General features: G+C 43.5%; 1 protein-coding gene across 2 annotated transcripts; it reads left to right on the forward strand.

Moving 5' to 3' along the window:
• Nucleotides 1-222: 222 nt before the first annotated feature.
• On the forward strand, nt 223-23,591 carry mfsd14bb (major facilitator superfamily domain containing 14Bb). 2 transcript variants are annotated; one of them, XM_075467054.1, is made up of 12 exons: nt 223-521; nt 6,985-7,077; nt 8,929-8,991; nt 11,280-11,407; nt 15,720-15,834; nt 15,918-16,136; nt 16,234-16,347; nt 16,995-17,066; nt 18,159-18,271; nt 18,364-18,461; nt 20,522-20,664; nt 21,623-23,591. In XM_075467054.1, exons 1-12 carry the CDS (start codon nt 504-506, stop codon nt 21,851-21,853), a joined length of 1,407 nt encoding a protein of 468 aa, XP_075323169.1. In that variant the 5' UTR covers nt 223-503; the 3' UTR covers nt 21,854-23,591. The 2 variants fall into 2 exon arrangements, with proteins under 2 accessions (XP_075323169.1, XP_075323170.1); XM_075467055.1 differs by having other exon boundaries at nt 21,626-23,591.
• Nucleotides 23,592-24,836: the final 1,245 nt, after the last annotated feature.

The raw sequence follows: 24,836 nt of genomic DNA on the forward strand, positions 1-24,836 counted from the left end.
TTCATTTATTATTAATGATACTTGTCATGTTTTTGCACTGTTTTTGTATCTTGTAAAGCAAAATAAAGTTGTATTAAAAAAAAAAAAAGTCAGATTGGGTCGTGAAAGAAAAGCGTTCGTGTTTAAATTATACACAGCGCAGCAGGGCGGCGTTTGTCAGTCTTTCGGGAGAAACACAGCGAGGAAGCAGTACCCGCCCATCTGGCGTATTCCGGTGAGGAAATCAATGTGACAAACGGTAAAGTTACAATCAGAGCGGAGAAATTTTCGGTAAAACCGAAACCCGACTGCCTCCCTCTTCACTTTTACACAACAGTGTACTCTCACCGAGCTTAACCGGGGTTGCATGACAGCGCAGCGAAGACGGAGCTTCATCCACACGGCGGGACACCCTGGAAAAGACGGAGAACCCTCAGGAGGATGTCCAGCGCCGGGGACTGGAACTGACAATCGTTGCGGAAAGATGTGAGACGAACCGGGAGAAACAAGCGGCCAGCGACATCATGTTGGTCCGGAGCTCGGTGAGTGTTGGCGGGGTTAGCACCGTTGGCTAATGCCGGTGTCGGTTTGTGTATTAAATAAACCGTGGAAGGGCAGACTTCCTCTGTAACCTGGGTCAGGCTAACCGCTCCTGGCTAACTCGGATGTTAGCTTAGCTTAGTTTAGCGACAGCCGGTAATTCGCCCACTAAGCTAGCTAACTAGCTGTTAGCTTCACCGCACTTCAGGTAAACGTTGCTCCAAACACCAACTTTGGCCGGTTTCTGCTCTGAAACTGTCACCTGAAGTGTGTCAGAAGCTGAATGTGCATTTCTGAGATTATAACTAATATAACTCCGCTCCAACATGGAGTTCAGTAACTCTGATAAATATTATTAAGTGTCAAACACACGTTCTGCCTTCTGTTTGCTCTGTTTACACCAGGCCGTGGACCTTATTTATTTAACCCATTTAGGCCTAAAACGCCTGGAAAAGAATGCCTGTAAAACCTGTGGGCGATTTCAGAAAGACCCCCTAAAACCTGAAGTTTTTCTGGTAATTCGGCAAATGTGTCAACGCCTACTAAATGATTGATTTCTCAGCCTCTGTAGCAGATAGAAACAAAATTCAAAAAGTATTTGAGAGCTTACACCTGTGGCTTTCTGTGGAAATTGAGTTTATTTACATACACCTTCACGAAAATAGAAAATGTAAAAAGTAAAGTGCAGGAACAGCGCTATTTTAACAGTAATAAAATAAAATTTAATTTTATATTTAAATTATCTATTTATTTTATCGCCAGTAATCTCTTCATACTGGCAGCACAAGGAGTCCCATGCCCATACACATTCCCATAAACGTTTCCATCTCCGGCACAGTGTGACCATCTTTGCTCGAGCTGGAGTCTGAGGTACCTGCTCACTGTATCTGTTCGTCTCAGAAACAAGATGCGCCCAAAGCTCCTCAGTAAAAACATGATTAAATGCCTGCAACGGTGTGGCATCTGCAGGTAAACCGACTTTCACCGCTGGTGTGCGGTTGAAATCTCTCCGTCGATTACGGTGGTGATTGTCAGTCTTCCACTCGCATTCAAACCCTTCAAAATCATCCTCGCCGTTATCGTCATCTTCAAACATATGTGCTCGCCATAAATCTCCATCAATTGGGTCAGCACGTTCATCAGCATCATCAAATTGGTTTCACAGCTGAAAAAGGACCCAAGATGCATTTAAAGTACATAAAGACATGGCTGTTTTGTACTTTAAACCTCCACGTATTTCCTGTTTAAACGTCCTTTTACTTTAAACCAAAACTTTGATCTAAAATGGTGATAATCATTCCCAATAATCCGTGTAAAGTTGTCAGTAGGTCGTAGAAACCTTTAAAACCCAAAGACGGTGCTCATGCTAACTTATACATTCTGTCAGACTCTGTGTGTCTGGACCTTTTTTACTGATTTAAACATGTAAATAAGTCTCTTCGGCACCTAATATCATTTATTCCGCATTGAACACTGTAGTTTCAGAGTTATTTGATTATTAAATAAGCCGAAGAATACCAAACATGGAAGAACCAAAGTTTGATGTTTGATGTTGACAGTGCTGTTTGTTTCCTCCTTGTGCAGAGGCGTTGGTTTGTAATTGATGTGCATGTGCTTCAGTGTGTAAAACAACAATATTCGAGTAAATATCTGGCAGCGTAACACAGACCTGGTCAGAATATTACATGTAAACTATTCTTAATCTTAATCCAGAGGGTTTAACGTGACGTCGGCCCACCCTTTGCAGCTATAACAGCTTCAGCTCTTCTGGAAAGCTTTCCACGAGGTTTAGGAGCGTTTATGGGAGTTTCTGACCGTTCTTCCAGCATCTGTGAGGTCAGACTCTGATGTTGGACAGAAGTTCTGGCTCAGAGTCTCTGCTCTGATTCATCCCAAAGGTGTTCTATCGGGTTCAGGTCAGGACTCTGTGCAGGCCGGTCAGGTTCTTCCCCACCAAACTGGCTCCTCCAGGTCTTTATGGAGCTCGCTTTGTGCTCTGGTGCAGCAGCCATGTTTTAACAGGAAGGGGCCGTCCCCAAACTGTTTCCTTCCCCAAACTGTTTCCTTCCCCAAACTGTTTCCTTCCCCAAACTGTTTCCTTCCCCAGACTGTTTCCTTCCCCAGACTGTTTCCTTCCCCAGACTGTTTCCTTCCCCAGACTGTTTCCTTCCCCAGACTGTTTCCTTCCCCAAACTGTTTCCTTCCCCAAACTGTTTCCTTCCCCAGACTGTTTCCTTCCCCAGACTGTTTCCTTCCCCAGACTGTTTCCTTCCCCAGACTGTTTCCTTCCCCAGACTGTTTCCTTCCCCAAACTGTTTCCTTCCCCAGACTGTTTCCTTCCCCAAACTGTTTCCTTCCCCAGACTGTTTCCTTCCCCAAACTGTTTCCTTCCCCAAACTGTTTCCTTCCCCAAACTGTTTCCTTCCCCAAACTGTTTCCTTCCCCAAACTGTTTCCTTCCCCAAACTGTTTCCTTCCCCAAACTGTTTCCTTCCCCAAACTGTTTCCTTCCCCAAACTGTTTCCTTCCCCAAACTGTTTCCTTCCCCAAACTGTTTCCTTCCCCAAACTGTTTCCTTCCCCAGACTGTTTCCTTCCCCAGACTGTTTCCTTCCCCAAACTGTTTCCTTCCCCAAACTGCCCAGACTGTTTCCTTCCCCAGACTGTTTCCTTCCCCAGAGTTGGGAGCATAAAATTGTCCAAAATCTCTTGGTGTGCTGAAGCATTCAGAGTTGCTTTCCGTGGAACTAAGGGAACAACAACCCCACACCATGATCCCCCCTCAACCAAACTTTATACTCGTCACAATGCAGCCAGACAAGCACCGTTCCCATGGCAACCGCCAAACCCAGACTCCTCCGCTTTGCATCGCACTTGGTGATGTGTGGCTTGGATGCAGTTGCCATGGAAACCCATCCCATGAAGCTCTCTATTTGTCGTTGTTCCTGAGCTAATCTGAAGGCCTGAAGGTTGGAGGTCTGCAGCGACCGACTCTGCATAAAGTCGGCGACCTCTGACCCCGCTCTGCGATTTTTACGCGTTATGACAGATATCTGTCAGCGTTATGTTAGTATATCGGCTGCTCCGGGACTCTGTGTGGCAGCAGGCCGCGGCAACCATGCCTCAATAGCTGGATGCTGGCTTGCTAGAATGCTAATTCATTTTACTTGAACCGTTTTGCTGCAGATTTTACAAATTGCCTCAGCCAAATGAAGAGGGGGAACCGGCCAACTTAAATGAAAGCCAAAATGCTAGCAAAGGGGCGAAGTAGCATTTAGTTTTGATGCCAGTGCAACTGCCGTCGTCTCCTTCTCAACGTGTGTTGTGGTGAGATCAGGTGGGCGGTGGGCTTCTTCGTATATTTGGGCTTGCGATATTTCCTTTTTGCGGTTACCGTGACAACCCTATCTGTAGCAGCTGTTTGTTACCGCGGCCTTTAGCATCTGGGAGTTAGCCGCTTTTTTCCATAGTGTCCAACCCTGGGCTGCAGCACCCAAAACTTTGTGTAGTTTCTAACGTTGACCTGTTGGTCCTTAACTTTGGTTAAAAGTTAAGGACTTTATTGGTTTTTATGTTGCCGTCATTGTTGGTTTACTTTGGTAAACCTTCTTCAGTTTGGATGCAAAACGGACCGCTACAGGAAATCTTTCCTGCCATCAGCATCTATAATAACTCCTTGATTTAATTGAGTTACATCAACATTTAATTTCCCTCTGGGATAAATAAAGTATTTTTGAATTGAATAATTGACAGCGTTGATCATCTGAAGCGAGATGGATGGTGATTGCAGCTAACGCCAGCTGTGATTTATGTCTGTATTTCTGCTGTTCTTCCACTTCAGAGCAGAGTTTATTAGCCAAAGTTAAGTGACACCATGTAAACACTCAGCTGTGCAAACAATCCAAGTTTTCTCCCCTTTTAATCGAGTCTAAACTGTGACTCTGGGATCAGAAATTCTAGATAAAAGTCTGGATCACGGCTCACTTGTACAGGAAATATAAAACAAACTGTCGTCTCAGAGTTGAACGTCGTATTGTTAGCCCGATTCTTTCGTTGGAAGCCAGAGAACAAGCCTTCCAGTTATTGGTGACGTGAGCAGGCCAACCGTCCTCGTCTGTTTGGATGAGTTAAACTTCGTGTTTCAGGCGTTTATCTAATGTCCCAGAACTATCTGACAAGATAGAGAAGCATCATCTGACTCACTTATTTAGCCCAGTTCTGCTATCTCAGAGTCTTTAAGGACGCTGTGTGTGGTGTGAGCAGAGTGAACGCAGATTATTCAGAAACATTCAGAAACATTCAGAGTGTGAACGCACGATGTCTGAGAACAAAGCCGATTCTGACAGCATTAATCTGTCTTTACTGACGTTTGGGTCGCTCTTCGGCTCCACTCTCTGCCACGTTTCTGCCCGCCGTCCTTCCTCCGTCCGCCGGCAGCTCGCCGTGTTTCTCCGTTTTTCCTTTTGGGATTTCTTAGCGGTTAACAACCAGCTCAGAGGCGCATTACTGCCAACTAGTGGCCTGGAGTGTTCCTACAGCCGACTGCAGGCAGAGCAACTGGAAATGTTGCATGCTCGTTTCATTTTTGAGGGTTTAACCCCCCCAGGGCTACAGGGTTTTACCCCCCCCCCAGAAGAAGTGGCTAAAATAACATAAAATCGTCTCTGTAACAAACTGGAGCTCATAGCGACTCGGCCTTCCTCTCCGTCTGCCTCTGAGGACACAGTCGCACTGTTTGAATAACCTTTATTGAGCCGTCGGTGACTCGTTGCTTCTGTTTGGAGGGAGCTCAGCGTGGCGGCCGCTCGGTTGACCTTTGACCTCCCATCCTGTGGCCTGAGTGAGGCTCATTGTGAGCCCAAAGAGAAGTCCTGCTGCTCTCTGGCAGATCTGGGATTTACTCTCTCTGTCAAAGGGCTTTCCAGTGGGAAAGCACCACCCGTTTCCACCGTGGCTCCGACACATAAAGTTTGTGAAGATGGAGCAAGTTTGTGAGGAAAGATGAGAAGGACGACTCAGTTTCTACATAAAACCGGCAGTGGTTCAGATTTCACACGGAAGACGTCAAACAAACTGGATTATCTGCTAAATATGGTGGAAAAAGTAGCCGGAGCACGAGGATGTTTCAGCTCCTGAAAGGCCACAAAACAAAGAGCCTCAAAGTCTGCGTGTCTCCAAATAAAAGGTCAAGTGAAGCGAAACGTCTTTCCCAAAGATTATTTAATGTGCTACAAATAAAGATTTATTTGTAGCACATTTCATGTACAAAACAGTTCAAAGTGCTTCACATAAAATAAAAGCATTGCAGCAGGGAGTGGAAGAAGCATTAAAATGCATAAAAGAATATAAAGAGAAACAAATAAAATAATTTAAATGAATTTAAAAACAAGCAACAGTCCAGATAAGTTCAAAGATATTTCATGCATAGACACATGAGAACAGAAATGTCTTTAACCTGGATTTAAAAATGTCTCCATCTGGTGAAAGTTTAATCTCCACTGGCAGTTTGTTCCACTTGTTTGCAGCATAACAGCTAAATGCTGCTTCTCCATGTTTAGTCTGGACTCTGGACTGGACGATACGAAGCAGAGGGAGTCATTTTTATGGTGAAACGGGGTCTGAGGCAGCTTCTGTTTTTAAAGAAGCTGTCGACCACGAGCAGAAGGCGCTGGTGGGAGCTCATCAGAGCAGATTAATCACATCGAGGTTATTCCAGGAAGCGTTTCAGCCCTTTTTTTTTTTTCTGTATTTGGTTGGAATTAGATGCAGAAACTGTGTGTGATGGTTAACCCATCAGAACCCACCGTGACAGGTGTCACACGCCTTTTAAATGTTCTGGAAAAACTTTATCCTCGATTTCAACTCGTGAATTGCCAGAGTGACCCATACTTAACATCCTGGTGGGTCATGTGACAGGTCATGTGATTTAGTCTTACCATAACAACATTTCCAAGATGTCTGTGTGCCAGGTTACCGCTACGGGCAGAGCTAGCTACATTTAAATGGCTTGTTTTTGGTTGCTAAAGGAAAGATTCAAACCATTTAACACCCATATTTGACACTAGGGAGTGTTATTTTGAGAAAAATGTCAGAAATGTGTTCTATATAGTCTGTTTTACGTCCCCCATAATTTTCCTTGATGGAGAAATTATCCAGGTTCTTAACGCCCAATGTGACAGTGGGGGTGGTATTTTGAAAAAATGTCAGAAATGTGGTCTATTTAGTCTGTGATATGACCCCCTTAATTTTCATTTAAGTAGAAATGGGTTTGGGTTCTTATGGGTTAAAAAAAGAAAAGAAAAGCATGTCAGACTCTGATTTTATCTCCACTGTGTGTCCTGCATCGTGTGTTTTTATGCTGTTTGGTGCTTTCTGCTCCCATCAAAGCTGCTTTCAGGAAATAATAAGGTAGAAAGCGTCTCTGCGGTGGGGTTAATGTTGTTGATGTTTGTTTCTGCTCGCCGCAGCACGGCCGAGGCCGCGCCACAGTGACTCATGCGGTGGTCGTGATCTTCCTGGAGTTCTTCGCCTGGGGGCTGCTGACCACGCCCATGCTGACGGTGAGTAAACGCGCTTCATGGGGCACCATGAACTAAAGATAAGTTCCTGCCTTCAGCTACTTTGCTGGAGACACAGGTGAACTTTTTACTCTCAAACAGCGACGCAGAGCCTCGCCTGCTGGGAGAAACCAAACTAATGCTGTGTGACTCACTCAGCGGGGTCACATGGCCCTGAAAGGATCGGATAATTGGCTAAATTACAATAAGAAAGAGCTGAAAAAGGGTAATTCTCCTTGGATATATGGCGGTGAATGAATCGGATCAGAGGCACAAAGCGTGTTGTTGTGGCCATTATTGTTTTGTAAATCGTAAGTTCTATCAATTTAGTTTTCTTTGGGCAGTTAGAATATACTTTAGTTAGTTTGGAATCAAAATCTGTAATTCTTTTTTATATTTGAAATTGTTTAGATTATTTTGGTAACTTTTAGATGAATTAATTGGAGAGATTAAGGCGTGTTGGAAGAGCTCTTTTTGTCTGTCAAATGTCCGCTGTGAAGACGGGAGGTTTAGGTAAAAATGATTATTTATTTTTTAATTTTCTGTTTATTGGAATTTTTCACATTTTTACGTACATGAACGTTACACACTGAACGTCGCTTTACACAGAACTTTCACTTGGGAGCTGTTATTCTAATCAATTTTTGACTCATCTGGTATAAGTAGGTTATTCTCTATTTGTTGTCACTATCTTTCGCCTTAAATATTGTCCATTTCGTCAATTTGTGCCTGCTGAAGTCTCAGTCGATGCGTCAGTTTCTCCATAATGTAGATTTCTTCTATTATGTCAATCCATTGGTCTTGACAAAGGGGGGTCAGTCTTTCCCCAGTTCCTCGTAATAGCTTTCTTGCAAGCTATTAACATTATCTTAATCAGATACCTGTCCTTTCCCCTTATATTGGCACCGTGAAAAATGCACAGATATAGTACCCTGCTACTCAAGGGAATATCATATCCCAAAATCTTCTTCACCGTTTCATGTACATTTTTCCAGAATTAAACAATTTTAGAACAGTTCCAGGTAAAATAATTTTTTTTTACCACTTTTTGAGTTTGTTAAATCAGATTAAATTAACTTTCGTTTTTTATCTAAGTTGTAAGAGGTTTTAAGTTTTTGTTTTGTTCATATTTTTTTGTTAGAAATAAACTACATATATTTTTTTTTAAACAATCAACTCTGAAGTGCGTATAAGAACAAAACCACCTGCTGCCACCCACGGCCTTTCTTAGAAAATATAGTTTGGAAACTTAAAAGGCCGCGACACGTGTCATACCCCGGTATGATAGGTGGCGCTGTACCCATTCCAGCTGTTGCTAATAGAGCCACTTCCTGTTGACCTCTTCACCACCAACAACAACAACAAACTCAGGCATTGGAGAAAGATGGAGAACGCAGAGCCAGATGAAGCTACGTCCCTCTACATTTGGTCTGTGATGAGCTGCTTGTTGCACAAACTCGATGCCCAGCGGAGCATTCTCCATCGCGTTGTTTGTTTCTTTCTGACGGCGACAACAACAGGAATATCGTCTCCTTTGACTTCCGGGTCACGACCCCGGGAAAACATCTGGAGCATGCGCAGAACGCAAAGTCTGATTCACCACGAGCTTCAGCGTCTACAAGCAGGTTTAGAGTGACTTTCAACCCAGTTATCTCGGGGTCTGAATCCCATCCGGTCCAGTTCTTAGTCAGATTAAGGTGTCTACATGCACTTAATAACTCAGTCTGATTGTAATTTAGCCAATAATCCGATCCTTTCAGTGCCATGTGACCCCACTGAGTGTCGACCACATGCTGTGCAGCGAGTGTTTTATTGTTGTCTTGATTCAAAGAGTGTGACCTTCTTGACTTCCAGGTCCTCCATGAGACGTTCCCTCAGCACACCTTCCTGATGAACGGCCTGGTGCAGGGCGTCAAGGTGAGGCCTCAGAACAGAGCGACACGAGGAGACCGAATGTTACTCTGCATAAGTAAAATATAAGTGACGGTTTTACCAGGCAGTGTAACTCTGATGCATTTAGTTTCTTCTGTTTTTAAGCAAACACGACCTGCAGTCGAGCTAAAAGTCTGAGATTCTGTTGGTTTTCTGGACCCGTCCTCACGTCTCTCGTCTCATTCATGGAGTTCTGAGAGAACAGAGCATCTGCTGACTTCTTTATGATGTTACAGCTGGAGGAAAGCTAATTAAAGCTAAGCTAATTAAATGTGTAATATGAAAGCAAACAGGCGGGCAGTTGGATGACGGATAACGTTGTGTAAATGTGAAACGTGTTGCTGGAGCACGAGGACTGTAACGGTGTAATGGGAACTTCTCTTCGTCTTCTTTAGTATACTACAGAATGGTAAACTAGTAAATAGTAATCTATAGGATTATTTGAAGCAGTTCTCTAGTTCCACAGATTCTGATCAAAAACTAAATAAAATAAGCTTGTTCAGGTCAGTGAACAAAGATGGAGGAAGAAGCTTCAAGCCCCCGAACAAAGGAGGAAGAAGAAGAAATAATGTTTTTGTAGACGACCGCAGGTGGATGTCCTAAGTACTGTAAATCTTAGGCTGTGTTTGAAACTGCATGCTACATACTGCATACTGCATGCTACATACTGCATGCTACATACTGCATGCTACATACTGCATGCTACATACTGCATACTACATACTGCATACTACATAGTACATACTACATAGTACATACTGCATACTTGCATACTACATACTACATACTGCATGCTACATAGTACATAGTACATACTACATACTTGCATACTACATACTGCATACTGCATACTACATACTACATACTGCATACTACATACTGCATACTACATAGTACATACTGCATACTGCATACTACATACTACATAGTACATACTACATACTACATACTGCATACTGCATACTACATACTACATACTTGCATACTACATACTGCATACTACATACTGCATACTACATAGTACATACTACATACTACATACTGCATACTGCATACTACATACTACATACTGCATGCTACATACTGCATACTACATACTGCATACTACATAGTACATACTGCATACTTGCATACTACATACTACATACTGCATGCTACATAGTACATAGTACATACTACATACTTGCATACTACATACTGCATACTACATAGTACATACTACATAGTGCATACTACATAGTGCATACTTCCATACTACATACTGCATACTGCCTACTTGCATACTGCATACTACATAGTACATACTACATAGTGCATACTGCATGCTACATACTACATAGTACATAGTGCATACTGCATGCTACATACTGCATGCTACATACTACATACTACATAGTACATACTACATACTTGCATACTACATACTGCATACTACATAGTACATACTACATACTGCATACTTGCATACTGCATACTACATAGTACATACTACATAGTGCATACTACATAGTGCATACTTCCATACTACATACTACATACCTGCATACTGCATACTACATACTGCATACTACATACTTCCATACTGCATACTCATCGATCAGACAGTATGCAGAGCGTTTACCCACAATGCATTTCGCTCCTGCCCGAGCCGAAATCAGCCGGCCTGAAGCTGATTTCCCTTAAGCAGTGAGTAACGCACTTCCGGTTATTTTCACAAAATAAAATACCCGTTGCCTTTTATCATAGGGAAAGCCATGAGGATACAATTGGTGCTTTTGTTTTGAAAACAGGAAGTGAACCTACCCTCGTTGTAGCTAGCTTGAAACTGCCGTTTTGACAGGAAATGACGATCGGCGACGTCACGTTGCGTTGCATCTTGGGTAGTTTGAGTATGAGTAGTAACCTCATGATGCATACCCAACATTTAGGAGAATCTAGTGTGCATCCGGGAACTTCTGCTTACTCAAACTGGCATACTAACTCAGAAAGTAAGTAGAAGTATGCGGTTTGGAACACAGACTCTGATTGCAGTTCATCTCATGTTGTCGTTATCAGGAGCTCAAAAAAAGCTTTCAGCAAACATTAAATGTCCCGGGGCTGCTTCTAAGCTTTTTACTGCAGTGTTGATATATTTTCGGTGCTTTTCTTGGTCAGTTTTTGGTCTGAAAACAGTAAAAATTTACAGCAACACGCTGAGCAAACTGCTTATTTCTTGTTTTATCCAACCAAAAACTGACGGCTCCTTTTGTAACGTTTCCGTCTCTGCGTCTCAGGGTTTCCTGTCGTTTCTGTCGGCCCCTCTGATTGGTGCTCTGTCGGACATCTGGGGCAGGAAGTCCTTCCTCCTGATGACGGTGTTCTTCACCTGCGCCCCCATCCCCTTCATGAGGATCAGCCCATGGTGAGTCCAACGCCGTGCGTGTGTGCAGCTGTGACTCTTAGTGATGATTATTACCCAGAGAGAAGCTTTATTTTTTTTTTTAAGTATATTTTTTATTCAAGAAAGCACAAAGTAAGATTCTTTTAAATACAATATCTTGAATTGGTTTTGTTTTCTTTTTAACAAACAGAACCCTCCCACCCACAACACCCATATACTGCTGTAAAGGAAAAAAAAACATAAGCATAAATAGCAAAGTTAAATAAATGAACAATGCAATAAAACAGTAATAATAATAGTAGTAATGCTAGTAAGAATTAAAGTGTCCATACAGTGATGAGAAAATCGAGAAAAATAAATAAACAATAATAAAAATAATAATAATGACAGACACTGGGGGCATTACATATTCATATTACATGAACATGTAATGCCCCCAGAGAGAAGCTTTTTAAACACATTTTAACATCCAGCTTCAACAGGCTGCAGATTAAAAACAGTCAGAAACACGGAGTCTGAGCCAAAGGGAGCTCATTTAATCACCTGATTTACATGTGGTGACATCACTGATGACATCACACTGGATTCTGAACACATTTCCACGTTTTTAACTTATATTTTTCCCTTTTTGATCCTTTTCTGAACAAAGCTGTTCCAGCTTCTGATCTTTTTCATGTTTTTCTCTCATTTTATCCACATAAAAACAACAGAAAATCAGTGAAATGAACCTCAGTAAAACGTCTTTAATCAGATCCTGATTCTTCAGTGTCTGAGTGTCCATCTCTGAGTGTCTGATTGTTAGTTTGCTGGTGTTTGGTGCAGAGCGAGCGGCCTGCCAGCCTCATTATTCTGCTGTGGAAGGGTTCTGAGGGGTTCAGCTGTGAATGCTGCTGGAGTCGAACAGTCACATGCTGTTCATGTGAGCGTCTGAGGATCAGAGCGCAGCGGCAGCCGGCGAGGCATCAAGCCTCAGCCGGGGCCTCCATAACAGGCTCCCCCTGCTGGTCTGAACAGGTCGTTACAGGCTGTGAAACGATGATGACTTCAGCTGATGCTCAGTCACGTATCTTTTATATTTTCCCTGTTTCCCAGCTGAGTTGGGTCACTTTGTTCCTCCTGACTCGTTCACTCGGCTCTGATTTAAATGATTAAATCAGTGCGCAGACGGAGGAATTAAAACGTCGGGTGTTGCTCTTCTCTCTGTATCTGCAGCCCCTCGGTTTAACAGCTGAGATGCAGCTTTATTTACCCTGAAAGCCCCTGAATCAGCGTTGGCTGAGGAGCTCAAACTTCCTGAAGCTGAATGAAAGTGAAACGGCCCGTTTTCCTGTTATATTGTGTTCTATTCCCCCTTCTGTGAAGGATCTCGCTGTATATTTTGGCCGTGTTTTAAAGTGTTCTCCTCGGTTTCAGGTTGTTTAGTTGAAGCTAAAGTAAATTCTTTGCATTATGTGTAGGGTTGCAAAATTCCCGGAATTTTCAAAGATGGTAACTTTCCATGGGAATAAACTGGGAAAATTTCAAAATCGAAGGTTTGCTCTTCTAGGGAACTTAAATATAGTTGAAGAAAGTATATTTTAGCATAATCTTGACTAAAACAAACAGATGCCCCTACTGGCCCTGTGCATGCATCACATGTACAGAAGATTTCTAGAGGACTGGACCACACTTTTGAGCCTGAAGCACAAAGACTATTGAAGGCACACATTTGAGCCTGTGGACTTAACAAAGTGAAGTAAGTTTTGATGATATTCTGGGGAAATATATTTATTAAATGTAATATTGAACGCAACACTCCTGTTTTTATTCATCCATGAAACGAGTAATTAGAACGTGTTCTACTCTACTTACAAATAAATGTGTTAAACATTTTGTATGGATGTTTTCTTATGACTTCTGTTTATATTCATGCTTGGATATATAATATATTCCCATTAGTTCCCTTTTTAAACGCATTTTAACATCCAGCTTCAACAGGCTGCAGATTAAAAACAGTCAGAAACACTGAGTCTGAGCCAAAGGGAGCTCATTTAATCACCTGATTTACATGTGGTGACATCACTGATGACATCACACTGGATTCTGAACACATTTCCACATGTTTTCTGTTATTTTCCCCTTTTTGATCCTTTTCTGATCTCATGAACAGGACCATGATTTTTTTTTTCATGTTTTTCTCTCATTTTATCCTCAAAAAAACGACACAAAATTAAATGTAATATTGAACCCAACACTCTGAACTGTTTTTGTTCATCCATGAAACGAGTAATCAGAACGTGTTCTACTCTACTTACAAATAAATCTGTTGAAATATCTGTTGAAAACATTTTATATGGATGTTTTCTTATGACTTCTGTTTATATTTATGCTTGGATATAACTAAAATCCCATTAGTTCCCATAATTCCCATGGAAAGTTTCCAATACGGAATATATGTGGAGTGGAGGTGGTTGAGGAATATAAATACCTTGGTGTTCATGGGGACAACAGACTGGACTGGAGACACAACAGTGAAGCCATCTACAAGAAAGGACAGAGCAGACTGTACTCCTTGAGGAAGCTAAGGTCCTTCAAGGTTCGCAACAAGATGTTGCAGATCTTCTACAAGTCTGTTGTTGAGAGCGTCATTTCCTCTGGCGTCATCTGTTGGGGCAGCAGCATCAGAACCAGGGACCTAAAAAGACTCAACAACCTGATAAGGAAGGCTGGTTCTGTTCTGGGGACGACTGTGGAACCTCTGGAGACAATAATGCAAAGAAGGATTTTGCATAAAATCAAGAGAATTATGGACAACCCTGAACATCCTCTCCATGAGACTGTTACCAGAAAACAGAGTCTCTTCAGTCAAAGGCTTCTTCAGTTTGGATGCAAAACGGACCGCTACAGGAAATCTTTCCTGCCCACAGCCATCAGCATCTATAATAACTCCTTGATTTAATTCAGTTACATCAACATTTAATTTCCCTCTGGGATAAATAAAGTATTTTTGAATTGAATTGAATATCCATAATTCCCAAGCTTAACTTCCCATGGAAATTTTCCGCCCCTTTGCAACCCTAATTACGTGTGTTTGGATCCGTTCAGAAGCTGCCCCTCACCTCTGGTTTTTACTCCTGGACGCCTCCCCGGCCCGTTAACTGTGCTCAGAACTAGGGTTGTGCAAAATAATCGTCATGACGATGCATCGCGATTCTAATTTTCGCGATCTACTGCATCGATTCTTGACGCCAAGTAATAGCCGCTTTCGGACTGTAGGAACCTTTGGCAGTTCTAATAACCTTTTAATCCGCGGGGCCGTTTTCTCCCGTGTTCGGACATACAGGAACTCGGGGCTTTCTCCCTCAGTTCCTAGACAGACAGAACCGGCGAGTGTTTAATAAGTTAAACTTACACTGGTCTCATTTGTCTGCAGTGCTCTGCTCTCCTTTCTTCCTACATGAAATGAAAAAGTATCTCCTGACTCTCTCTGTGAGCTCTTCCAGCCTCGATATTAGACGCCTGATGTGATTGTCCATGATTAATATCACCATCATACAGACCATAAACACAGTGGCCTCCCCACTCTCCATATTAGCTTCTTGGTGCTGTTTTTTCTACTCTCCTTACTTTTGCCGTTTTGTTTTGTGTTTGAATGTAGCGCTAAACGGCTAACGGCTAACACGTCACTGAAGCAGACGGCTGCGCGCGGCGCATCAGTCCCTATCAGGTCCCGACTCATGTGCGAATGCAGACTGAAACAGTTCCGCTGGGGAAGGATAGTTATCAGAACGAAATTCGAGGAGGGTTCTGATAACTACTTTCTTAGAACGGTCTGTCCGAAAGCGGCTATTGATTATTTTTTGGGGGGGCTTTTTATGCCTTTAATGATAGGACACATGCAATTGATGCATTTTGCTGTAAGGGATGTTTGCAATATTTATTTTATTTTTTTTATAGTTTTATAAATCCTATGCACTTTTTGTGATGAGTGTGTCCAGTAATATTTGTTTTAATGGCAATACCTCCCAAAGTTGTTTCAATAAATACAGTTATGAATTGATTTGCTTTGAGTTATGTATCAATTGAAGACACTATCCAGATCATACACAGCCAGTCAGCCACTGGTAATGGCTGTATTTTTTTTTTTTTTTTTAAAAGTATGTTCAGTGAAAATATCACAATAATTCAAGAATCGTGATGCATCGTGACTTGTGCCAACACCCACCCCTACTCAGAACCAGGCTGGAAACTAAATGCCGGACCGGCTCACCTCTTTGCATCAGATCTGTCCCACATCGGATCAGTTTGCTGCATCTCTGACCTCTGAAGCACTTTGTTTTGAACCTGTGTGCAGGTGGTACTTCGCTCTGATCTCAGTCTCGGGGGTTTTCTCCGTGACCTTTTCTGTGATCTTCGCGTACGTCGCCGACATCACAGAGGAGCAGGAGAGGAGCACCGCCTACGGCCTGGTAACTTTAAGCGCTAAGCGTTGTTCGTTCTCACGGGTAGGGACGAACCGCTTTGTCCTGAGCGTCCTCCGGTGTCTCCACAGGTGTCTGCCACCTTCGCAGCCAGTCTGGTGACGAGCCCGGCCATCGGCGCCTACCTGTCGGCGCAGTACGGGGACAGCCTGGTGGTCCTGATCGCCACGGTGATCGCCGTGACGGACATCGCCTTTGTGTTCTTCGTCGTCCCCGAGTCGCTGCCGGACAAGATGAGGCTGACAACGTGGGGGTTCCCCCTCTCCTGGGAGCAGGCCGACCCCTTCGCCGTGAGTTTGTTCGAACGTTTTTAGGACCAACGAAGAAGAAGATCAGCTGATTGATGGATCACTGACCGTTTTACTGATGATTGTTCTGTGTTTTCAGTCTCTGCGGCGAGTTGGGAAGGACACCACAGTGCTGCTGATCTGCGTCACAGTGTTCCTGTCCTACCTGCCCGAAGCCGGACAGTATTCCAGCTTCTTCCTCTACCTGAGACAGGTAACAGTAAACTGAGTCACCAGCAGGTGTAAAACTCCTTCTTCCTGTTCCTGGGAGCATATATCAGGGCGTCTGAGGTGTAAAACTCCTTCTTCCTGTTCCTGGGAGCATATATCAGGGCGTCTGAGGTGTAAAACTCCTTCTTCCTGTTCCTGGGAGCGTATATCAGGGCGTCTGAGGTGTAAAACTCCTTCTTCCTGTTCCTGGGAGCATATATCAGGGTGTCTGAGGTGTAAAACTCCTTCTTCCTGTTCCTGGGAGCATATATCAGGGCGTCTGAGGTGTAAAACTCCTTCTTCCTGTTCCTGGGAGCATATATCAGGGCGTCTGAGGTGTAAAACTCCTTCTTCCTGTTCCTGGGAGCATATATCAGGGCGTCTGAGGTGTAAAACTCCTTCTTCCTGTTCCTGGGAGCATATATCAGGGTGTTTAAGGTCACCAGCAGGTGTAAAAACTCCTGTTATTTATTTATTTCCCCTTTTTGTTTGAAGTTCCTCATGTAAGGAGCCCAAAGTTTTTCCAGAGCTTTGGAAACGACCTCCAAGATGGTTTCTGTCCCTCAGAATAAAGACTTCAGTCACTGATCTCATCACTTTGTCCAAACCAAAACGCTAAGATTAGTTTTTTTCTTTCTGTTTGTGTCTCAGGTGATTGAGTTTTCTCCCGCAGCCATCGCTGCCTTCATCGCCATGGTGGGGATCCTCTCAATCATCGCTCAGGTACAAACCAGCCGAAGCGTTCGGCAGCTTTCACTCATTTCAGGGCTTTTAGCAGATTTAGCTCTCAGTGAAATCTCCACATGGAGATATTATAGATGATGGAGAGCCTTCTCCACCGTTCTGGATGATACGCAGTCATCAAAACGCTTTGTCATCCACAGCGGTTCCTCTCCGCCTCACTCTGGAGTGTTTCTAGTTGTTGAATATGTGTATTTCAGATGTTTATATGTGAGTGTGTGTGTGTGTATGTATGTATGTATGTGTATATATATATATATATATACAAAGCCACTGCCTGTCCCCGACAGGCAGTGGATCTTATTCTTCTTTAGTTTATTTGTCAATAATTCCATCGATTTAATTGAGTAATCGGATCAAATAAAAACTATTTCAAAGATTCACATCATAAATCAGCTTCAGTTATTCCTGGCTAATGTGAGCAGAATCCATCCATCCTGATGGAACAGCAGCTGTTAGCTTCCTGGCTAACAGCCAGCCGTGCTAACATCTGTTAGCTTCCTGGCTAACAGCCAGCCGTGCTAACATCTGTTAGCTTCCTGGCTAACACCCAGCCGTGCTAACATCTGTTATCTTCCTGGCTAACACCCAGCTGTGCTAAGATCTGTTAGCTTCCTGGCTAACACCCAGCTGTGCCGACATTTTTTAGCTTCCTGGCTAACACCCAGCTGTGCTAAGATCTGTTAGCTTCCTGGCTAACACCCAGCTGTGCCGACATTTTTTAGCTTCCTGGCTAACACCCAGCTGTGCTGACATTTTTTAGCTTCCTGGCTAACACCCAGCTGTGCTAACATCTGTTAGCTTCCTGGCTAACACCCAGCTGTGCTAACATCTGTTAGCTTCCTGGCTAACACCCAGCTGTGCTAACATCTGTTAGCTTCCTGGCTAACACCCAGCTGTGCTAAAATCTGTTAGCTTCTCTCCTGCTGTCACAAACTGTGTTTCACTGCTGCTGAAACCCTCTTAAAGCTTCTTATTTCTTGTTTTATTGTGTGAATCAGTGAAAGTTTCCTTCTGATGGATTGTCACTGCTCTTCACTGTTTCTCCCTCCTCACGCTCTGATTCTCCCTCAGACGCTCTTCCTCGGTGTTCTGATGAGGACCATCGGTAATAAGAACACGGTTCTGCTCGGCCTGGGCTTCCAGATCTTTCAGCTGGCCTGGTACGGCTTCGGCTCTGAGCCATGGTGAGTGCACGCCGTCGCTCTCTAACGCGTGAAGAAGTCGGTTAAAAATGCTGTTTTCTGCTGCTGTCAGCTTGTGGTTGTGTTCCCTGCAGGATGATGTGGGCGGCGGGGACGGTGGCAGCCATGTCCTCCATCACCTTCCCGGCTGTCTCTGCTCTGGTGTCACACAGCGCCTCACCTGACCAGCAAGGTGAGACACCGGATCACCTGGAGCCTTTTATGGAAAATCATCCTCAACATGTCTGAACCCAATGTGGGTACAAGTTAAAGGGACAGTTCACCTCTTCTGACATGAAGCTGTGTAACATCCCATATCAGCAACATCATTTCTGAACATCTTCTTACCCCCTGCTGCGTCCTGTGAGCCGAGTTCCAGCCTCGTTTTGGTGTTGATGAAGGTAGTCCGGCTAGTTGGCTGGGGTTTAAAAAATAAAGCGTCTTGCTTCTCAAAACAATATGCGTTCAACAGAGTAATACATTTGCATCACAAAATGGTTCTCCAGGAAAAAGTCAGACCTCACAATCTCTTGGCCCTATTTTCTCTCCCTTCGTATCACTGCCTGCTGCCGACAGCCGCACCTGTTACTGTGTTTGCTGCTCGGTCTGCACAGCAGGCAGTGATACGAAGGGAGAGAAAATAGGGCCAAGCGATTGTGAGGTCTGACTTTTTCCTGTCATACAGCTTCATGTCAAAAGAGGCGAACTGTCCCTTTAAATCTGATGCAAACATTCACTTGCTGAGGAAGCTGAACTCTTTTGGTGTTTTTAGAAACTTTTCTTATCAGGTTTTCATTGAAACTCTCTGAACATTTTCACCTGCTTTAATGGGAAGAAACGGTTTTAACAGCAGTCTGCTCAGAGAAAACGAGTCCAGTTAAAGGAGGCGTGTTCGCTGTGGAAGAGCCCAGGAATTAGTCTGGCCCATCTCAGAATCTGTTCTGATGCTGTGATGAGGAAACAAACCTGATGATGTCATCAGCTGATCTGTTGGTGTGGGATGAATAAAGCTTCCTGGACTCTGACAGAGCAGAGCTCTCAGGAGGCATCTGAATAATGAAAGTTATGGCAGACTTCACAGCAAAGAACACTTTAATATCGTATAAAAGTGAAATGGTATCAAACATCATCCAGTCGTCAGGTGAAAACCCAGAAATGTGGGTTCATCTCCGTGGAAACGGACCCTGCAGGAACACCGAGTCCCTCCTGGAGGCAGAGGAGCTGATTCCTGCTGAGTCTGAAGGAGTGGAGCCGGTTTAATCAGATCAGATGGGAAGTTTCTGGCTCAGGAATGTGCTCGTGAGCCTCTGAGCTTTTAATTCTGAGTGCAGATCAGCTGCAGCTCCTTCTCTCTTGGACCGGCCCCACTTCCTGCTGATGAACTCGCACCTGATGGCCACTCCGGGCCTGTTTTTATTCTGCAGGGATCAGCCGGTTCCTTCCAACTAGGGCTGGGCAACGATTTAAAATGTTTAATCTAATTAATCACATGATTTCCCTGATTAATCACGATTAATCTCATTTATACGCAGAATCCAAAAATAAATCCAAAAGTAGCGTATAGCTTTTAGCATTTAGCTTTATTTTAAATGTGCTGCCATATGAATGAAAGTGCCATAACATTTGTTGTGCAAACACACTTTTAACATCAGCATCTTTCTGTAGTTTTTATGTAGAAGCCTCGCTCCACTGTCTGTTTCCTTGAATGACTTGCTGCTATCAGTTGTGTGTTTTGCCTTTAAGTGATATTTTAGACTGGAACTACTACGCTGAGAAGACAATTCAACTTGGCAGTGTTTACAGATGACTTTGGTTCTGTCGACTCCGCCGTCTGGAAGAACTTTAACATGAAAATGGCCGAGTAAAAGTTCCGTACCCTTCTCCATGTTTGGTGGATCCAAAGATTACTTTCTTTTCCGGTTCCACAGCAGACAGCAGCAGACTTTTACAAAATAAAAGCCTGTGAGCAACAGACTTTTACAAAATAAAATAAACAATAAATTCTGCGTTAATGTGCGATAATACTTATCGGCGTTAAACAAATAACGATTTAACTCGCCCAGCCCTACTTCTAACATATTTAAAGAGGTTCCCTCTGCTCCAGCAGCAGGTGATCCAGCTGCTGGAGGATAAAAGCGTCTGCAGAATGACCGTAATGTGATGTAATCAGCACCAGGAGGTGTGACTGAGTGGTTACTGTTAAAGCTCGGCTGTATTTATGGTGTTAACGTGTTCTTCTCCTTCTGTGTTCAGGTGTGGCTCAGGGGATGATCACAGGTATCAGAGGCCTCTGCAACGGTTTGGGCCCGGCGCTCTACGGCTTCATCTTCTACCTCTTCAACGTGGAGCTGATCGACCTGCAGCCGGTGGCAGGAAGACCCTCCCCGAGCACCAAGGTGCACACACACACACACACACACACACACACACACACACACACACACACACACACACACACATTCTCACACTTAGTGCAGAGTAAGGACCGAGTAAAACCACTCACAAAGTGAGGACCAGTATTTCTCGTTCACTTAGAAACAAACAAAGTGTCATTCCAGACACTCGGTGGCTCAGAGATCCGATACACTGCTTCAGATTTTGAGAAGCACAAAACATTCAGAAAAAGATTTTAATCCGTGTTAAACTTTAGGGGTGAAACATTGACACTTAGGACAATCTGAGGTCCTCCTGAGAAAATTAGATCTATCGATCAGACAGTATGCAGAGCGTTTACCCACAATGCATTTCGCTCCTGCCCGAGCCGAAATCAGCCGGCCTGAAGCTGATTTCTCTTAAGCTCTAAACTCTGTAAACTTTAGCAACATTTGAAACATTTTCAGGGGAGAAAGTAGTCGTTTAGATCCCCAACGTGTTGAAAACCTGACAAAATACGGCTGTTTACAACTTTGTTCCCACGAATTCAGCGCTACTAAAGCTAGCCGCAGTGAGCTAACGCACTTCCGGTTATTTTCACAAAATAAAATACCTGTTGCCTTTTGTCATAGGGAAAGCCATTACCATACAATTGGTGCTTTTGTTTTGAAAACAGGAAGTGAACCTACCCTCGTTGTAGCTAGCTTGAAACTGCCGTTTTGACAGGAAATGACGATCGGCCACGTTACGTTGCATCTTGGGTAGTTTGAGTATGAGTAGTAACCTCATGATGCATACCCAACATTTAGGAGAATCTAGTATGCATCCGGGAACTTCTCGCTTACTCAAACTCGCATACTAACTCAAAAAGTTAGTATGAGTAGTAGGCGGTTTGGAACACAGCCTGTCTCTGAACTCAACTTTATTGATAAAGCCCTTTTAAACAGCCATACATGAGTAACAAACCGTCTCTGTGTGCAGAAGGCGCTCATCCCGGGCCCGCCCTTCCTGTTCGGTGCGTGCGCCGTCGTCCTGGCGCTGCTGGTCGCCGTCTTCATCCCGACGAGCCGCCGGCTGCCCGACGCCAAGACCGGCTCGGCCAACAAGTCCAGCAACGGCTCGGCCGCGCACGCCCAGGGCGGCGGCCCTCTGACCACGCCCACCAGCGACGCCGAGGACATCGAGCCGCTCCTGCAGGACAGCAGCATGTGACCCGCCGCCGGCCAATCACACGGACGGGCTGCCCCCGCCCCTCCCCCCCTTAACATGACTGAAGTTCGTTAGTTTGAGTTTCATTTCACTTTGTTTAGTCCCGCTGTGGTGTGGGCGGAGCCAAAGGGCTTTAGTTCTCAGAGGGACCGCCCCCTAGGCCCGTCACCATGGCAACAGCAGCCACAGGGGGAGCGTCGCCTCTGAAAATGAGTTGCCCCCGCGCAGTCACCCCCCCCCTTTAACCTTCACTCAGCTCCACCCGCCTGGTCTGTGGGGTGGGGAGATCAAGCGCTCCTTACCGCAGCATCACCCAGTGGACAGCGGCGGGCGGCCGGCCATTTAGATGGGAAACAGCTGGATTCTGTTCCAGATGTTGGAGCTTTGATCAGTTTAATGACTCAGACTTCAGGATTTCTTCTTTTTGAAGAGCTTTAGATGTTAAAAAACTCCGGCTTTAGAGGTTCAGACACGAGTTTTAATCCGTTAAACGTCTTAAATGAGCTTCTCCTCCAGGCTGTGTGCGCTTGATTTCCCCACCTCTGCGTCCTCAGTGTCAGACCGAAGCTCCTCATGTTCCTCGTGTGTCGAATACTTGAAGTCCGTCGCAGTGTTGCTCCTCTGAAGAACCAAACGGTGCCATGACTTTACTTCTTCTTCTTCTGTCAGACTGAGACATTCCTACAGAAACAAAGTCCCGGCTCAGACGGGCGGTTCCTGAGCTGAGCGCAGCTCGCTGTTACTCACATCCTCGCTGGTTCCTGAGCTGGTTCAGGGAGTCTAAACTCCTGGAAAGCGTCAGAAACATCCGTCAGAAAGCGTCAGACTGTTGCCGCGGGGACACGTTGGTATGGAAGCCGGTCGGTCCGTTCCTCAGCGCTCGCATGGAACCGGTTTATCTGAACCCGTTACTGAGATCCTGCTTTGTTCGGGCTCCTTCGGCTCCTGGATGAATCTGATGCTGTTTCAGGAGCTTCCTCTTTATTCCGACCCGGCGTCGGGCCGCCTCAAAGCGTTGGAAAACCTCTGACTGGGCTCGTGTCTGCCCCCTGGTGGTCTTTGAGGTTCACAGCACCGAAGAAAAGAAAAGCTCGGGGCGTAATTCCACCTCTGGTTTTCCTGACTCCCTCCTCCGTGTGGTGAGCTCGGCGCCGCGGGCCGGAGGCGGCTGACGGCGCCGCGGCCTCACGAAGCACAAATCCTTTAATCTTTGGACTCCAGCTGTGACGTTTCCTCCGTCGGCGTTAAACTCCTCCTGATGGTGGAATGTTTCCTGGAGGTTCAGGATCATGAATCGGTTCAGTTTGTAGTTCTTTTTTTTTTCTCACGCTTCACTGTAAACGGAGTGATTTGGATCCGCTGAACCTCCTGATTGTTCTGGGACTTCGGCTCAGGATGAAGTAGCAAATGATCCCGTTTCTCAGGCCAAACTCGGACGTTTTCTCTCTTTGTTTCTCTTTGTTTCTCTGGAACACATTTAGCCCCGACGATGATGATGCCGTTACTGAAGCTTTCAGCGACCTTTTGTACTGAGAAGAGCTTTATTTTAGCAGCTGGTTCACTTATGCAGTCTCCTCCTCCTGCACTTTAATTTCTCTGAACGTGCCTCGAATCACTCTTCATGTTCATATCTGTTTTTATATCCAAGCAGAGCGCCGTCGCTGTGCCGTCGCTCTTTTATCTTAACATGATTTTGAATAATATCTATGATGAAAATAAAGAGAAATGTATTGACTTAAAAGTGTTTGTTTTCATTTCCAGCTTTAAAGAAGTTTTTAAACTTATAAAACTTTCTGAGCTTGTAAAGACGTTTCTAAACTTTCTAAAGACGTTTCTAAACTTTCTAAAGACGTTTCTAAACTTTCTAAAGACGTTTCTAAACTTTCTAAAGACGTTTCTAAACTTTCTAAAGAAGTTTCTAAACTTTCTAAAGAAGTTTCTAAACTTTCTAAAGAAGTTTCTAAACTTTCTAAAGAAGTTTCAAAACTTTCTAAAGAAGTTTCTAAACTTGTAAAACTTTCTAAAGAAGTTTCTAAACTTGTAAAACTTTCTTAAGAAGTTTCTAAACTTGTAAAACTTTCTAAAGAAGTTTCTAAACTTGTAAAACTTTCTAAAGAAGTTTCTAAACTTGTAAAACTTTCTAAAGAAGTTTCTAAACTTGTAAAACTTTCTAAAGAAGTTTCTAAACTTGTAAAACTTTCTAAAGAAGTTTCTAAACTTGTAAAACTTTCTAAAGAAGTTTCTAAACTTGTAAAACTTTCTAAAGACGTTTTTAAACTTGTAAAACTTTCTAAAGACGTTTCTAAACTTTCTAAAGAAGTTTCTAAACAAGTTTCTAAACTTGTAAAACTTTCTAAAGAAGTTTTTAAACTTGTAAAACTTTCTAAAGAAGCTTCTAAACTTGTAAAACTTTCTAAAGAAGTTTCTAAACTTGTAAAACTTTCTAAAGAAGTTTTTAAACTTGTAAAACTTTCTAAAGACGTTTCTAAACTTTCTAAACTTGTAAAACTTTCTAAAGAAGTTTTTAAACTTGTAAAACTTTCTAAACTTTAAAGAAGTTTTTAAACTTGTCAAACTTTCTAAACTTGTAAAGAAGCTTCTAAACTTGTAAAACTTTCTAAACTTGTAAAGAAGCTTCTAAACTTGTAAAACTTTCTAAACTTGTAAAGAAGCTTCTAAACTTGTAAAACTTTCTAAACTTGTAAAGAAGCTTCTAAACTTGTAAAACTTTCTAAACTTGTAAAGAAGCTTCTAAACTTGTAAAACTTTCTAAACTTGTAAAGAAGCTTCTAAACTTGTAAAACTTTCTAAACTTTAAAGAAGCTTCTAAACTTGTAAAACTTTCTAAACTTGTAAAGAAGTTTCTAAACTTGTAAAACTTTCTAAAGAAGTTTTTAAACTTGTAAAACTTTCTAAAGAAGCTTCTAAACTTGTAAAACTTTCTAAAGAAGTTTCTAAACTTGTAAAACTTTCTAAAGAAGTTTTT

Source organism: Odontesthes bonariensis, chromosome 6 (assembly GCF_027942865.1).
Source record: "Odontesthes bonariensis isolate fOdoBon6 chromosome 6, fOdoBon6.hap1, whole genome shotgun sequence".
NCBI lineage: Eukaryota > Metazoa > Chordata > Actinopteri > Atheriniformes > Atherinopsidae > Odontesthes > Odontesthes bonariensis.